The sequence below is a fragment of the Tinamus guttatus genome, unplaced genomic scaffold (genome assembly GCF_059628265.1).
Source record: "Tinamus guttatus ecotype Peru unplaced genomic scaffold, ASM5962826v1 Tinamus_guttatus_pri_ptg000716l, whole genome shotgun sequence".
Classification (NCBI taxonomy): domain Eukaryota; kingdom Metazoa; phylum Chordata; class Aves; order Tinamiformes; family Tinamidae; genus Tinamus; species Tinamus guttatus.
This window is the reverse complement of record NW_028289250.1, coordinates 409,100-426,623: the sequence shown is the minus strand read 5'-3', so window position 1 is coordinate 426,623 and position 17,524 is coordinate 409,100. Positions and strand designations below refer to the sequence as shown.

Sequence of the window (17,524 nt, the reverse complement as noted above, 5' to 3'; positions counted from 1 at the left end):
CAAATACAAGTCTGAACATCACTTGTAAGATACACAGACATGACAGTTAAGGCTATCACTGAAACAAAGACACATAATCTTTAGCTGCTGTCAAAATGAGGCAAACTTACCTCAAATGGGACTAGCAGAAGACAACTAGCCTTCAAATCACAAACAGCAATAGTTGTTTGTATAACATGATTGATTTAAAACTTTGCAATCAATAAAACATAATGCATAGAATGAACACCTCTAGATCTACCTTAAGTTGTTCAAGCTTCCGATGGATTATATTCGCTGTCTCCTCGTGAGCTTGCTGAATAGTTATTTCTTCTCTCAGAGTAGCCTCTACTCTATAAAGCCAAGCACCTATGGTCCCCAAAGGCGCAGGAAGAGATTTATCAAGGTGTACATGCCAATCAAGTAGCTAGGAAGAAAAAAAAAAAAAGCGGGGGGGGGGGCAGAAAAAAAAAAGTCAACAGGATTGAACTTCAGTCCCTGTTTAAACGTACAGACAAGCATCTTGAAGGAGAGAAAAAAAAAAGCAACCACAAAAAAACAAGAACAAATCCCAGACACTTTATGCTGAAACATATATATATGTATATATGTATTTGAGGCAAATCTAGCTATATCACTTGACATTACTTCGCAAATTATAGCATTGTCATAGGCAACAAAATCTTTATAAAGATTTCCTGATTTAACTTTTTCCCTTCCAAAAGGATAACCCAGTTGCACAACTGACCATGCATAAATTAGACCAACTGGCGAGCTAAAAATCTGGTACTCTATCAATTAACAGTCACAGTAAGACAAATGAGACTGCCTTCTGTTCAATGTCACTTATTTTACACTCTTGCATAATTTTTTGTATTATACTTTATGTATGTAAAATGCATGCAAGTCCCAAGGGACTATGAAGTCAAGAGTATAGCAGTAAAGTGGCTCGTCCTATCAGCAAACATAGTTTTGGAAATGAGAAATGACAAAAATAAAAGTATTTTGAAGTTTTGACATGCTTAAATAGTTCTTTTCTTAAATATACATCTATGATGACACAATTCTATGATGATACACTGAATCATAGTGACTTGTTTACTTTTCAGTTAGGATGACCAATATTACTTACTTGGGATTTTTCACTTAATTATTGCAAAATTACTGTTCTGAATACTAGTATTCTTTTATTATTATTGTCAAGATCAGACTAAAAATAATATTAAAGCTTTATTTTTATCCTAAGGCTTTAGTATTTGTTACAAATAAACTTTAGTTTGTTGTTAAATACAACAGAATTTTGCAGATGGCTTTAGCAATTTAGTTTGTATAATTGTAATATTGTTGTTAGAAAGAGAATAGTACTGTTTTTTAAAATCAATGGTTTGAATCTTTGCTTCAATTACTATTAAAAGCAACAGTACAATAAATATTCTCAAAGCAAACAGAAAATAATTCAACACTGCCAGAGTGTTGGTCCGTATTTAGGTTCTTAATTACTAAACAATCAATACAAAATAGGTGCCTAAATGGCTTCAAAAAGTAGCCCTACATTTAATATAAAACAGACAGCATGTTAATTTTTAACTTACCCTGGATGAAACTCTGTCCCAAGCTTGCTTCACTATAGCTTGATCAAGTGATAATTTACCATCTTTCCGTAATGACTGAGTTGCAAGTTCAAATTGTTTCCTTTTCATTTCATATTGTACTCTGAAATGTTTAAATGACTAGAAAAGAAAAAAACACAAAGTCAAAGGAGGAATTTGTACAGTATTTATGGCATATTGCCCCGTTTTAGAAATTTATCCTGAATAAAAAAAAACCTCTAATTCTACAAAGAATAATAGCAGTAAATTTCTATGTTTAAAGCCTTCCTTGAATTGCATTTTAATAAAGCGCTTTAATACTCCCTGGAAAACATAAGTAGGACTCCAGGAAAAATATAGGTGGTATTTTCAAATTCTTCAGTCAGATAATGCAGCAAACAGGTTAAATGCTGCTTGGGATGGACAGGAGAGCAGTCAAGCATCAGAAGAAAATTTTGGCAGAAATTTCTATGAAAGGTTTAGATATTCACCTTTGGGAAACGTGCTAAAAACAAACCTCTAAGCCCTGTTCTCTCCACCTGTCACCTCATCCAGCCTTCAGTCATACCTCACCATCTGAACTATATCATGCAGGATCTGGAAAGGTTGTACAGACACATGCTCACTTCTAACTAGGACAGCCCTTCTTCATGCTGCTAGAAAAAGACTGGTGTTAGGCAAACCATCTGTGCACAGTTCTAAGTAGCAAAGCTTGAGCTGACACTATAATTCCTCCACAAATGAAGGGCAATCTAATTTGTAACCTTATTTCTTTAAGCTACAGTATGTCAAACTATATATGTGCAGGCTGCATAAAATTATATGGCACATATTACATGTAACTATGGGAATGACATCTTATCATATAAAGTTTTTCTGCTTCCTTACCTGATATTTCTCCTGTAAGCTTGTTTCTGTCGCTTGTGCACGGGCTAAGTCTCTTTCAAACTGCTCTGCCCACACTTTTAGGTCTCTCAGCACCAGCCTATCTTCCTTCTGTGTTTTAGCACAAATGCAAAAAGCATTGCAGCCTATTAACAGAGGTGTCATATATAATCAACATCACTTCAGCAAGTAAAGTTCATTAGTAGTAGTGAAAGTCAGTGGAAACATCTGGGCCAAATTCTCTCATTACTTATCTTTGTGCACTTCTTGTGATTGAGGGAAGAATTTAACATCTATATATGTTGAAAACACAATAACTATTTGGGTCACTGTAGTGTCAGAGCTATCACTTGAGGTGCTCTTCTGAAGTTAACACAGTCATTTAAATATATCTCAACAGATAATTCTTGTCTTCCATATATATCTAGAGGGAATTTCGAGTAAGAGGTAATTGAATTGAGAAAGTATTTTATTTTGCCAGTTTCGCACAGAGGAAGTTTCAGCAAGGAGAAAACAACAACAACAACAACAACAACAACAACAAAAAACCTGTAAAGTATAAAGTAGCCGGTTTCCTTTGCTTCCACACTATTGTATGGCTTTGAAGAAGAGCGTATCTTCAAAATTTGCCTTACCACTTTATCATGGCACTAGTTCTTTGCAAGGCTGCAAAGTTCTCTTCAGGATTCAGTGATCAAACAGTAAACAACAGAGAAATACCAACAGGAAATCTCAGGTATGCAAGCATGTTATATGAGAAGGTTAGCAGATTAACAGAAAGGTTTTGTGGGATGCAAGTGTTTGTCTCAGATTTCCAACCAATAAACCAGATGCTGGCTATAATCGGAAGCTACTCTTTGAAACCAGCAAGGCCATATTTCTGAAAAATCAGTGACTGTCGGATCTATCACAACCAGCATTTGCTATACCAGACCACATGAGTTAATTACTTAAAATAAATCATTAAGTTTCAAACATTACATGAGGTCAGGAAAACTGGAGCATATGTTATGTCAAAAAGGCTAGCCACTGAGTGCACTTTTAAGAGACAAAGTTCTTTTCTTTTAACAAGATCCTAATCTAGGAAGGAAGTCAACACGGTTCCGTTCTTTGAAAAGTGTTTCTAATATGTCAGCTATAACTTCCCATAACAATGTTAACAGCTTGGAACTGCTGGTTGCAGTCCCTTCAGCTCAATGGAGGGCCTGCCAGTAAGAAGCATTATTGCTTCTTCTACTAACCCTCTGATCAAAACAGTGGTAGCTAGTCATTTTGAACAAGAGATCATGAAAATGTATTTTTTATATTTGATTAATCGCCAGGTAAATTCTTAGCTGTATAGTTACAGCCATATCAATATTATATTAAATTAGCTGCACTGGAACAGCCTGAAGTTCCCTTTAGTTCTTTTCTTTTCACTAAAAATAGGTGCCCAAGAATAAGGAGAAGGCATGTATGACACATCCCTTTTCCGGCGCTCTGTAATGCTGGGATCTCGTTAATGCATGAGGTAATGAGCCTTCCAAATTGTCAAATCATTTAGGTACACAGAAGGAAAATAAAAGTAATGCTATTCTGGTTTGATAGCTGTATGTGTGAGATGAAAGAATTACTTCCTTATGAGAGGAAGAAGAAAAACATATAAAATGATTCCTAAATTACTAAGCTATCAGGAAAATAATGTCTGCATTAAATGCTTTCCATGCATTAGGAGTGTGAAGTTTAATAAGATGATTGAGACCTCTAATAGTATTTAGAAGTCAGAACCATAAAAGTAACACTGAACTATTCATCTTAATGGAGCTTAAAATCACAGTAACCAGATAGACTTGGTCCTTTGGAAATAGAATATCATTAGGTTTTAGAACACCTCTATGTTTCCTCAAGATAAAGAACACAAGATCACAGTTTTCTGTGACATCATAGATTTCTCTGACATTAAATGAAAAGTTAAGCAGTTGCAATAATTTTGTGGTGAAAGATTTTGTGGTGAAAATATTATCTTTGAATTACTTGATTCTCATTAGAGTATTAAAAAAAAAAAAAACTTTGCATGACGCATATTCTCAAGGAGTGCTCTTCCTGTACATTTGAGCTGCCACCAAAATAAAATAATTGACAGAGAATTTACCAATTAATTTTCTCAGTAACTGTGTAAGGCTAATGAGTTGCATGAAGGTCTCATCTAGGCTTTCCAAACATCTACTTTAATGGAGTGGGGACTATGGGAATAACTTAGTTACATGTATTTATCCCCATTTCAACATATATCACTAGCTATGCATAATATGAGATGAACCAATGATCATACTTGGTTGGAAATAACTTTTTCCTTAATTAAAAAAATGGTGTGAAATAAGGGTAATTAATCAGATCATATCAACTACCTGCACTGACAATTGTTATCTCTTCCTAATATATTCACATCTGCAGTTCTCTAGTTTCATCTATGAATGTTAGTTTCAAATATAAAAGTGCTATCTGCTAAACTTCTGAACTTCTCTCAGCTCATACAAGAAAATTTTAAGTATCTAAATATCCACGGTTAAAAAAAATTATCTTTAAAAGCCTCATTGTAATTTATGTGAATAAAAATTGCAGAGAATATCCTGCAACTATATATAAATGCTCTTTCCTTCAAACAGAAAATCCATATACATCACTTGCACAATAATGTATATAATCTAATATCTATTCCACAAATCCAAAAACCCATCTAAGGTTAGACTAGCAGAAGCATATCTATAATCTAGTACTATTTTCTCATATTTATATATGCAGACATTTTAATGTCTACATATTTAAATGTAGAAATTTAAGACAACTAAAACACTGAGATTCATTATAGTTAAGTTGATTTTTTTTTCTATAATATTTCCACAGTTATTTACAAAATTAAGCAAAAGAAAAGGTGTAAAATGATAGTAGATTCACGCTGTTCATCTACTTTTTGGAAACATAAGGCTGACAAACCAGCATATCTAAAAACGCCTGAAACTTTAAGACAGGACAAAATGGATGACAAGCACGAAAGGTCCACTGTGAGCTATGAGCTATTCTGCAACATTTTACCCTTACCTTAAATTTCATAAAAGAAATGACAAAAGTTGGAATTGCTTGAAGTAGTTCCTAGCAATATGAAACAAATGGGAACAAGAAGAAAAGAAAAAAAAAAGAAAGAAGCAAACAAAATAAAACAAAGCAAGAAGAAAGTCCAAAGAGAATACCTCAAGAGCCACCTGTATAAAAATGCATATAACAGTGGGTTTAAAATATTAACAAGATCACATCTTTAATGTGTCTAGTGAAGAAATTTTCAAACTAGATCTGATTTCTAGACTGCTAGACACTACATTATTTATCTGAAAAAAATAGTTACTTACCTCACAGCAACTATAGTTCTTTGAGATGTGTTGCTTACACAGATACGTACACATGATCCATGCATTAGAGACCAGATTCCTCTTAACTCTGGAAATGCATGTGCAAATAGCCTGTCCCTCAAAAACCAAGTAAGGGCCAAGATTCAATCACTACTCCACTTTTTCCAATACAAATTTCTTACAGGTTGGTCATTGAATAGTGGGGGGAAGAAGAACAAAAATTTGTGTGGACAACAGATCCCAAGGAACTATATTGTCTGATGATGTCTGGAGGAGATGAGGAAGAGGGATAGAGCAGGGAATTCTTCCTTCCTCCTCCTCAAAATCTGTTCAGATACCTTTGTTATCAGGTGAGTGCTAACAAGCTGATCTAACATGTCTCGTCTGATCTTGCATGTATTTGTCTACCTAGAACAGAATCTGTAGACAACGTCTCTTAGAACAATTGAATTTCCAATTATTGTCTAAAGAATTATAAGGCCGTGAAAATAGTTCACATCTGATTCACTAGTAGCATTGTGTACTGAGAAAGCGGGGAGTGCTTTCTAAGCAAAAACAATTATATGGATTTTATGGTAAAGAAAAGCAATTGATACATAAAATCATAGTGTATTTACTTCTATCAGAAAAAAAATTGCAAAGTGATAAGCACATTAATGTTTCCCCAAGTAATAAATAATTCTTCATTTTAAAAACAGAATCTATTCTTGTGTATTTCAAAAAGCATTTTTAAACCCCTCTGTTACATTCTTAGGATTTAAACTGTGATTGCATTTAGGGAAGCTCCATTGCAAGAAAACCTTTACTATTGCTGTTTAGTTTTTCAAAAAATGCAAACATATCAAGAAAGTTCATCAGTATTGTCAAAATTGGGACATGCAATTGTGGCTTAATCTCATGATTTAATTCATACTTTAATTCTCACCAATCCATAAAAAAATGGCCTGAAAGATGCAAAAGTTATTTAATTATGAAACATTGGATTACGATAATTCTTTTCAATTTTCTCCTTAAATAGAAAGCATTTATTGTATAAACATGGAATGCAATATTTTTTATGCTGGATTTTCAACATTAGAATCTCTCTATAAGCATTATGGATAATGTAATATGAATGAATGTGAATCAATGACACTCTTATTTCAAAGAAGATTATCTGGATAATATATTTCATCTAGGTAGCAGCCAACAGGAACAACATAACTCCTGGCTTCTTCTTCCCTCTCCACCTCCCAGAATCATGTAAATTAATATGTAAACATTTGTTGGAATTTTTACACGATCATTTTCCAAACTCATCATAATGATATTTTTGAGAGCTGAAGTACTGAATACTAGAAACATTATGTATTTACAGATTCTTCCTGAGAAGTCATAAGCAAAGGAGCCAAGAGTACAAAATAAGCCTCTCACCATGACATATGACAGAAAGGGAAAAGGCTTATAGCAATGAAAGGCTGAGACAAACAAAAGTTTGGTCACTGGAATGCTTGTGTCTATCCAATCCCAAATACATGAAAACATTGCACTGCTGTTTCCTAAGAGAATATTTGAGAACATATTCCAATGTATATTTACTGTTTTAGGACCTGAGCCCATGCACTGCTTACTGGATTAGCTCCACGCTCCCTCTGCCCTATCAGTGCGATCATCACTTGTTGATCAGAGGCGTGGGGACCAGGAATTACATTAGGCAGTGAGGTAGGCAGTACATATGGGTCCCTGATGGGCCTGAGACATTCTTGAGAGGCAACAGCAGTCTGTGTTTTAGAGTCTGTCTCTAAAAATGCAAGGCACTCCATCAGTCATGTGAAAAGGAATATAGTTCTTTCTCAAGAAAGTGGATCAAAGATTACTGCAATGTTATTACTGCAATTAATGCGAACTCATTTTTATTTCCTTAGAGTTGGGAGGTTACAATTTATGCAGTATAGCATGCAGGGAACTTGATGTTCTATCAAAATACACTTGGATTGCCTTTGGAATATCATCAAGGCATCTGAGAGGTGATCCTGAACTAAGCATGTCAAATAGCAGAATTTATGTTATCCTACTGCTAATTTATAGCAGTATATTATAATTCTAATCTGCTACTAATCTAATCCACTGGATTAGATCAGTAATTCTGGAAATAATTTGGTATCTTCCTGTTTTAGAGTCCATGCTGTAATCTCCAAGGGCAGCCCTAGAACAGAGCCAGTTGAGGCTGTTAGCAGCAGGAGGTCCATTATTTGCTGCTTGGGGGCAGCAGGACTGCCTCCTCCTGCCATGAGCTGCAGCAGGAGGCTTGGCCCTCACTCCCTTCTTCTGTGAGAGCCCCCATCTTCCAGTCAAATGCTCTGGTATGGGCACACTTAGGTTCTCAATACGATGCTGCAGCAAGGAAAAGGAGTAACTGCCGTACAGTAGAACTGGATGGTAAAACTAATGCCATCTTAGTCACACCTAGCAAATCACAGAGCCATAAAGAACTGGATTCACTCCTTTGAAAGCTCTTCCATAGCTCAGTAGGGGGGCTGAAGCAACACAGATACAAAGAGCTGCCTCTCTCACCCTTGCTGAGGCTGAGCTGATTGCCTCAGCAGTATTTCCTGCTGCATGCCATGAAGGAAGTGAATGATGAGGGTTAAGAAGTCAGTCACGATCCCTTGGCATCCCTGAGTAAAACCATTCTAATGCGAAGCACAAATAAAACATAGAGCATGCACAAAGCAAACAAATAACACAAAAAAGTCAAGACTGAAAGCAGCTCTGTAGAGTGAATAATCTAATATTACTGTGCAATAGAAAAAAATCCCTGTCAAGACCATAACTGCTTCCCAGGTCAAAAAGCCCAAAGGTGAGGCCTAAACAATCTCTTAAGCTACTTGCTCTTATCCAGCAACACAGTATAACAGAAATCAAAGTGACTCATTGATTCAGGTAATACAGTATTGCAATCTTATTACTGTTGTGCTTGAGAAATTCTTAGTGCACTTTAGAATCCTGTGAATTGCAACCATTTACCATAACTGTTTCTGTTCCTTTTGGATTCTGATGCTGGAAATGGAAAGATCTGTGCAGGATGATTATTTTCCCCATCCACCAAGAAGCAACACATCTTCCTTTATATTCAGTGGTCTTCCCCAGTTTTCTATCTCTATTTGCCTTTCATTTGAAATGTTCTTCAGAAGAAAATATGATAAAGTATAAAAGAGCTATAAAAATATTGATAACCCCTCCCCCATTATAAGCTGTTAAGAGAAACTTACATCATTCTCCTGCATATCAGTCATTGTATGATGAGGATCAGGATAGTACTTCAGAAACTGTGCCACATAGGTCATGATAGACTTTTCATCTGGCTTGTCAACATCCACATCTAGACAATTACAGAAAACAAAGAAAATTAGTTTAGAAGTGAATGACATGAAATGTCACCTAGTTGTCTAAACACTCAAATTTAGTTTTTGATTTAACTTATGGAAATAGTCTAAACTTTATTCAACTATGTTTAGGTACCTTCTGGATCAAGAAGCTTTGGGATTCCTAGTTCTGCTTCCGCAAGCGTGAAGGCTTCTTCCAGGTTTTCCCTATTTGATCTTCCTTTCACTTTCTCCATGTCCACTAAATCTGGACGGATAGCATAAATAATGGAATGAAATGCAACACCACTCCTCCAACTTTGTCCAAAATCTTTGATTTCTATTCCAACTTGCCTAAAAATATGAAAGAAAAAAGTGATTCACAAGGACATCAGGACTAGGTCTAATAAGAGGGAGGCACTGCCCAGAGGCCTAGACTACCTGCGGTACCTACAGTGCTAATCAGCTCCACTCACATCCACTGCATTAATTCATCTCTGCATAAAGAGGCCTATATGTGCCATATACCTATATTTGTCTCCAGTGAGGTTGCTAGTGGCAATATACCAATGGTATTTTTTAACAAATACATACATACAATACATATCAAGATTGCAGATATATAGGTTTCCTTTCATTATTCATTCTCTCATTATTGAATACTTCATATCTCCCCATTACAATAACTGTAGTCCAGCTAAGCACATCAGTATTGTTAAAAAAAAAAAAAAAAGGCAGAAACTCACTGCAGTGATCTATTATCTTTTAAAATGAAAGCCTGAACTCCACTATCACTTAAATTTCTTAAAATTCTTATCTAAACTATAACTTCATGAACCCAGAACATTACACTTTTCTTAAAAAAACAGATATGAAGAAATAGCAATATATGAAAATGAAAATAATCAGAATAATCAGAACTGAATCACATTCCGCCCATTACCTTTTTTTCTCTCCCCCTCCTCTGCCTTTAAGTGACTTTAAAAGGTATTTCTTCTTTCTTTTACCTTTATTTTATTTTTAAATACATACTTATTCTGAGCATGGAAAATTCCTCTGAGGACACACTTAGAGGCTGAAGCAACCTTACCATTTTGAGGCTCACGGAAAAAGTATCTCTTAATGTAGGTTTCATCCAAAATACACTTCTCAAGCATTCAAGAATCTTTACCAACTTTGGGGGGGGCACTTGGCCAGCCATTACACATTGCAGTGTAAACAAGGGATAAGCAAAATGTATTATCATTTCTATGCTTCTTACAGTACATTTCATCCTTCTTCCACATAATGTGGGCAAGTTGATTCACAGACCTCTCTTGCTAGAATTTTACATGTTTACATTTCTTTGGAACTTGCAGTTGCCCACTTTCAATTTCAGCAGCCTCTTACCAACAAAACTGCTGTAGGAAGAATGCCAAATTAGACTGAACTGACATATTATTGTATTCTACCTATTTATTGAAAAACTCGAGAAAATCTATGTTTTTATGATTTTTCTTAATTTTTCTAAGGCACTATTCTAGACCCAGCTAGCCGCCCTGGAACAACTAAATCCATTTTTTTCTTTTATGGTTTTAATTTTTTCTTGTAGAAGCAATAATATTGTGGAAGCAATCAAATTACTATTGTTTCTTTGATCCAATTTATGGATTTTTTTTCTTGTCTGTGAGCAGAACAAACTTGCAATAACTGTACCAAATTAAGGAAATACTCTTATTTAGCCAATATCGCAAAAGTTAGCAAAAATCACAAAAAGTTAGCAAAAAATCACAAGTTTGAACCTCTGAAATAACTCTGTTTAAAAAGAATGAACATTCAATAATATGCTATTTGTATCACAAAATCACAGTAAGACATTCATGATTTTTAATGAACTGCTTTTGAAGAGCAGTTCTAGAATTTACTGTTCCCACAAGATCTGTCATTGAGAAGTGCTATTTCAGTGTGGGATTTATATTGTAACATCAATTGTTTTGGCAGCAGGATTAACATATTGTGATTGAAACAATATTCAGTTCCCCTCTTCTGTTCCGCATTCCACCAAAGATAATCCCATTCATTGCTCAGAGGCTATAAAACGTAATTGCTCATAAAATTAATGCAAATTGTTATTTACTACTTGTTTGTAACAAATAGCCACTGGTAACATTTAGCAGACCCAGTTATCAAAAAAAGATGATCGCAGGCGCTACATAAACACAGAGCAAAAGGACTGAGTCACTGACTGAGATATTTACAATATGCAGAAAGAATTTAAGATACAAATTCAGTTAATCTGTAGGTTACTCACTTTGCTGCTGTGTACTGTATCCATTTCAACAAAGCCTTCCTGGCACTTCCCTGGACCTTGGTTACCACCTTGCGTTTGCTTGGAGGACTCGCAGTTTCTGAGCTGACAACGCTCTCCATAGAAGAAGCACTGCCAGACAACGACTGCAGCTGTGGAAGGTTGCTTGTCAGCTCTTCAATCTGCATTAAAAAAGATACATAATCCTCTTAATTCTCATCACTTCTTTAAAAAGATAGGACTCAAACTAAAGTTGGATAGAGCATTCTTTTTTAATTATATGTAAAAGTACCCTTTAAAATTCTAATTCATGTGCCCAGATGTCTGTCTTAATTTCAGAAGTACAGAGCATCTAGCAAAAACTGACTTTTCTCATGCCCTACAGCTGGAGCAATATGCAAGTGGGGCATATTAATTATAACTGAAACAGGAGATGATGGTTTACATTTAACTTGAATTCAAATTATAAAAAAAAATCCATCCATTTCAGAGGAAGAGGATTCTTTAAGTCTTTCAACTTAAAGAATCTGAACCTCAATAACACTTCAAACCATCTTTTCCAGATACTTAACCAACAGTCACCAAGAATGAGGATCTTCTGCTTATGATCAGCTTCCTCCTCTTTCCAGCCCTTTCTTAAAATAATGAAAGCAACACTGATGATCTGGATAATGTTTTTATTTACCAATGTTTTGTTTTGGCATAAATTCTAAAGCATCTCTTTCTAGAGGTGCTTTTGTGATGGAACAGTGAATGTACCACTGGTGAAGAATGTAAGTATCACCTGGAGAGGGCACATGTTAAATATTTGCATAAGGTCTTTCAGTAAATGAAAATTATCAACTTGATGCTTTCGAGGACATTAAGTTCTCTGGCAATTTGGCTTCACAATGGAAGAGGTATACCCAGAGGACATTGTAAGACTGATCTATCCTGTCTCCTTAAAAACAAATTTGTAGCACATCAGTGAATGTGTCTCCCATAGTGAGAACCACAGTTCTCCTGTATATCTGCTTTCATTTCTGTTAAAATAAGGTATTTGTTTACAACAATCAAGGAAAACCTCAAACATGCCCGAGTAAAACTGATGCAGATAATTCTCAATCACTTTGAGAAGCATGATCTTTCCCCATCATCTCAATAGGACACAAATTAAATAAAAATGCAAATGTCATTCTAGGTAACTTTTCAAGAGGGAGATCTGAACCATTGCGATGTTACACTGGTTTGTGCTTAGGAGAACAGCACCCCTTAGATGCATGGAAACCACACCATGAGGGAGCCAAAGCCAAAGGGTTCTACCAAGGAGAGCAACAAAAGCACAGCTGTTTTTTGCAACTGTGGAACAGTGACTTATTTTACTAACTCATATGGTCACGATCTAGAAAAACATTTCTTCCTCCTACCCAACTTCAAAGAACGCAAAATATTTATGATCAAATCCCTTCTTCATTTACAACTAAATTTTGCCCATGCAAATATCTATATCTCCCAGCAAATGTTTACACCTATTGCATGAATATAAACCCTGGAAGAAATCAAGTGCACTGCAGTCAGATAGAGCACAAGCACCGTCAATGTTGCTAAAGGTACTACACATTGCAAGATTTCACAGTTCTTTTCCATGTTGTTTCCTTTGTTATCCTATTATATTCCTCAGAAACAGAAGTGGGAGAAAATATCCCAACAATAAAGGAACACCATTATAGACCAGATCAATCCATTCCAAAGACAGGTATTTAACTTTATCCAGTGTGAAACACTACTATTATCAGCACTACTGTTGTTTTATTCAGGATGAGATGTTCAATTAATTACAAAGACATTTAGGTGTCAGGACGGATTGGAATGACACCATACAAAGCGATGACTGGACCTTATTTGAACAGGCTATACTGAATGATAAATATATATATATATATATAGTACCTGAAAATATAGAATTATGGTCCACACCAAGCCAAGAACTATAGAAGGCCTACCATCAGCAATATCAGTTGAGTTAATGTTGACAAGCTTAATCTATTTAGGAGAGAAAATATGTGTTACTGTCACTCACATAAGGAATAATAACAATTATGAAATGGATTTCAAACAGGTTTTATATTTTTAATGAATTTTTACAAACAAATAATAATTCTTTACACAAAAATAATGTTGAATGATGGAATTTCACTTTTTGTCCAAGTACAGTTATAAGTAATGAAATTGTAGGAACAATATTTAATTTCAGGGAGGAAAAAAAAGAATGCAAATTACATAAAACCATTGTACAAACCGGAGATCCTCTGTATATGGACTAGCATGAAAAGTAAAGGGGAGAAGATGATACACACAATAACTTGAAAATGAAAGATGCATTAATTTTAGAATGCAAAGAAAAGACATTTTAACAACACATTACAACACGCAAACATTAACAACTAAATTACAACTAAGTTAACAACTAAACAACTGATTTTTAACAAATTAACAACTAAAGTAAATTAAACATTACATAGCAGACACACATTACAAATTATGCAAGTTGTTCTTGCTATAGTTCTAAACAGACATGGATGCATAGAGGAAAGCAAGTTCAAGAACATATGAAAAACAGGAAAATGAAAAGCATAAAGCAAAGATAAGAAAAAAAGAAAAGGGCACAGTTATCTAGTAGGGAGCCTTTTACTGTGAAGGATTTTATCAACACCTGTTAAGACTTCCCAGAGAAACAAACATGACATGAATTCCTTAAAAATAAATAAATATGAAAAACTGAGCTATCTGTGGTCACATATGCAGTTATTCAACAGAAGGAGATTCCATTAATTGAAATTCCCAAATGGTAATCTAGACTCTGAATGAAGTATTACCCTAAGATAGACTCATAAGATAAAAGTAAGTAAAGGAGGAGATAAATAAGAACAAGCCATAAACAAAATTAACAGGAAAAAAGAGCTTGCTCAAGAAAATAGAAAAGAACAGGGAGTATCGTAACATTAGGAAATATGGTGATTCTAATTCCCTCAGCAAAGTCAAGAGTGTCTGCCACCAACTGTGACATAAATGTGAAAAGCTCTGTTAAAGTACTCTTACGCTATAACTTTATTCATGGAAAAAAGATGATGGAATTGCTTTGGTGAAGCAGATGAAAGAAAAGCACAAGACTGATTTTAGGTGAGCTGGTTCCTCTCTACAAAACAGAAAGACTGCAGATCTCTGAATCAGCAGCTGGAAACCCACTAGATAATATCAACAATGAACAGCAAAAAAAGACAGGGCTCTTTATGAAATTAGAACTCCACGGGCTGCTTGGGAAGAGATAGAGAAGAAATCGCCACTGATTATATTTACAATTCCCTCCACCAAGAAACCCAATGGAGCATAATTTTCCAGAGTGAGATCTGCCAAATTCCAAACATATTTTTTGTAGCATAATGGGAATATTTGTAGGAGTCTGTCTGAGCAGTGAAAATAAGAAATTAGTTTAACCTGTAACAGTCATTATTTATGGGAGAGCCCATAGGGGAGCAGAGGACTTGGTCCAATCACCTCAACTGTGAGAACTGTATACACATTTGAGGGCCTTCCACAGCCCATTTCTCTTTCCAACAGACATACCCTGTGTTTCTTGTATATGAAAACCCCTCTTTTCCACTCTTGCTTTTCATCCTTCTCCTCCAGTGGTGGGCAGCTGCCTCGGGGAGGAGACCCTTCCAGCGGCGCTCCAGCCTCACAGGCAGCAAGGGCAGCCGACCACCTTCCTTCATCGGCCTCAGCTCAGCAGCGGCTGCGCTCAGCCCTTGGAAGGATATCTGCTGCCTTTCCAAGGAAACACCTCCAAGGCATCCCCACCTCCTCAGGGATGGAGAGGCTGAGCAACTGGACAGACACAACCTTTGAGCTGGATTCAGCCTACAGGCCACCAGGTAGAGCACACCACTCTACCTGGCACAATGCATATTTCTAATTCCCTTTACCAGGAAATCTTGTATACTGGTGGACACAGTACATACAAAAGAAACTAGAGAATCCAGAAAAAAAGTCCCAGATATCCCATGTAAAAACAGTGCTCCATTATTGACAATATCTCTTCAGTAAGGATAATTACTTGGCTGCACTACTGCTACTTCTGGGATCTGAGCTGGGTCATTCATCTGGTCACCCACTACACTGGGCTATGCAGACTAGAAAAGCAAGCCTTTTTGCCCCTCACTCTAGTCTTGGTTTAGGCTATACAGGTCTTAATAGGAAAGAATCTGTTATTTAGTTTGAGTCTTCCACTCTCAGGTTGCATATAACACAGTTTGTATTAGCAAACCATAATACACTTACTAGTAAAATTGTGGTCTCAGGCAGATATTTGATTTGGGTATATATTTGTCTTTGCTTTGGTTATATATTTTCAAACACAACTAAGCCAAAAAGAAAAAATTCTTTTCGATTTGTTTCTACAGGACTCTGATAATCCCACATAACTGAACAGCAATTAGTTGAAGCTGCTGTAGGGTTAGAGAGAGGCAAAGAATGCCAAAATTCAATGATTCCTAGTGCTATGACATTGTGGAGAACAAAATAAATCCAAAACACTGACATAACAAGAAAAAAAATACCTATAATCTATCTGAAAAAAGTAAATGTAAGTAAGTATAATACAGAGAGAAAAGGCAGGAAAAAAAAGGAAGAAGTAAACTGCTTTTATATGGCATTCATATTTAGAACATTGAGGGTTTTTTATTATTATTATTTTTATTAAATCTTTCATTAAGATATTTTCTTACCTTTCCAACATGGCATCAGTGCTGATGGTTTTTTTCCAGAATCAATCCTGAAATTAGTCTGAAGTCCTGCCAAACTAATAAGGGTCACACTATCCTAAATTCTTATCTCTGTACTTATAGGAAACAGAGTATTGCAAATATGGTCACTAAGTAAGCTCATAAATCTATGCTTTTAACTATAAATTCATGCCTCTGCTCATGATCATTATTCTTAACCTTGCTGAGAATAGCAAAAGGGAAGAAAAAGAGCTTAAAAGCATGGGGAGGGGAGGAGGTGGGCAGGGAAGGAATACCATCCAAGTGGATTCTCAAAAAAAATAACTCAAAAGAAGAAAAGTTTTATCTGATAAACTGCTATATAATTGTGCTGAATCTTGATAGTGTTGTTTTAAAATGTTTACAGCAGTTTTTAGGCACTATGTAGAAACTAAGCCTCAACACATAGCTCAGATTTAGAATTAGAGCAGGCAGGTAGATACAAATCATACGTTTATGGAGTAAAGAAAAAAAAAGGTAAAGGCAAAAATAAAAAGACAGGACTAACTGTGAACAAACCTACCCGTCTTCCTTCCAGGAATTTAAGAGCTGTACCAATGTTGGCAACCCAGTGAATTCGCTTCAGTTGACGTCCCTGCTCACAAGGCTTAAAGAGAAAGGACAATGCAAGCCCCAATTAGACTTACACCAATTTGCTGAAAAAAGTGAAGTTCCACTTATAAATGCATATGCATATATGACAATCTGATTTAAATGTACAAATATTTATTAGAAAAATCAAATAAGTCTTTTACATATACCAACACAGAGGACTTCCTTATATAAATATATATGAGGGTAGTAAATGTCATAGATCTATTATCAACTATTATCAACAACCTTAGATGCCTTGATAATCTCAGGACTCAAAACTGATAAGTATTTATTTTTTTATTGTTCCTGAATGCATACATGCCCAAATGTATTCACTTCCTGAATGTTTAAAACATTTGTTCAAATTTTAAATATCCTTAAATTACTAATTACAAATCCTATCACAAATCCCAGCTGAAAAAATATTTTTTCCTGAATTCATGCAGGATTTTAAGAAGGACAGAACTCCTTTAATTATGAATATAGCCTAGTCTTCTAACACTTTAAACTGAAATTATATAGCAAATATATAGCAAAATATATAGCAAATATATAGCTATTTACTACATTCTAAATTCCCATTCGTAAAGTTACAAACAGGTGTCACAAAAGTTTGCTATTGATTGTGAAATTCCTTTTGCAATTTCTGCAGAAGATCACATTC

At 35.3% G+C, this 17,524-nt stretch overlaps 1 protein-coding gene across 1 annotated transcript in view; it reads right to left on the bottom strand.

Annotated features, from left to right (window-relative positions):
- Positions 1–17,524, bottom strand: part of SYNE1 (spectrin repeat containing nuclear envelope protein 1) — a 230,181-nt gene that overhangs the window by 199,013 nt on the left and 13,644 nt on the right. The window contains exons 4-11 of the mRNA XM_088537041.1: positions 16,790–16,873; positions 13,397–13,489; positions 11,471–11,649; positions 9,338–9,534; positions 9,088–9,197; positions 2,457–2,564; positions 1,572–1,709; positions 242–406 (exon numbers count right to left, since the gene is read on the bottom strand). Of these exons, the coding sequence (XP_088393167.1) occupies positions 242–406; positions 1,572–1,709; positions 2,457–2,564; positions 9,088–9,197; positions 9,338–9,534; positions 11,471–11,649; positions 13,397–13,489; positions 16,790–16,873 (1,074 nt within the window). The remainder of the gene's footprint in view (positions 1–241; positions 407–1,571; positions 1,710–2,456; positions 2,565–9,087; positions 9,198–9,337; positions 9,535–11,470; positions 11,650–13,396; positions 13,490–16,789; positions 16,874–17,524) is intronic.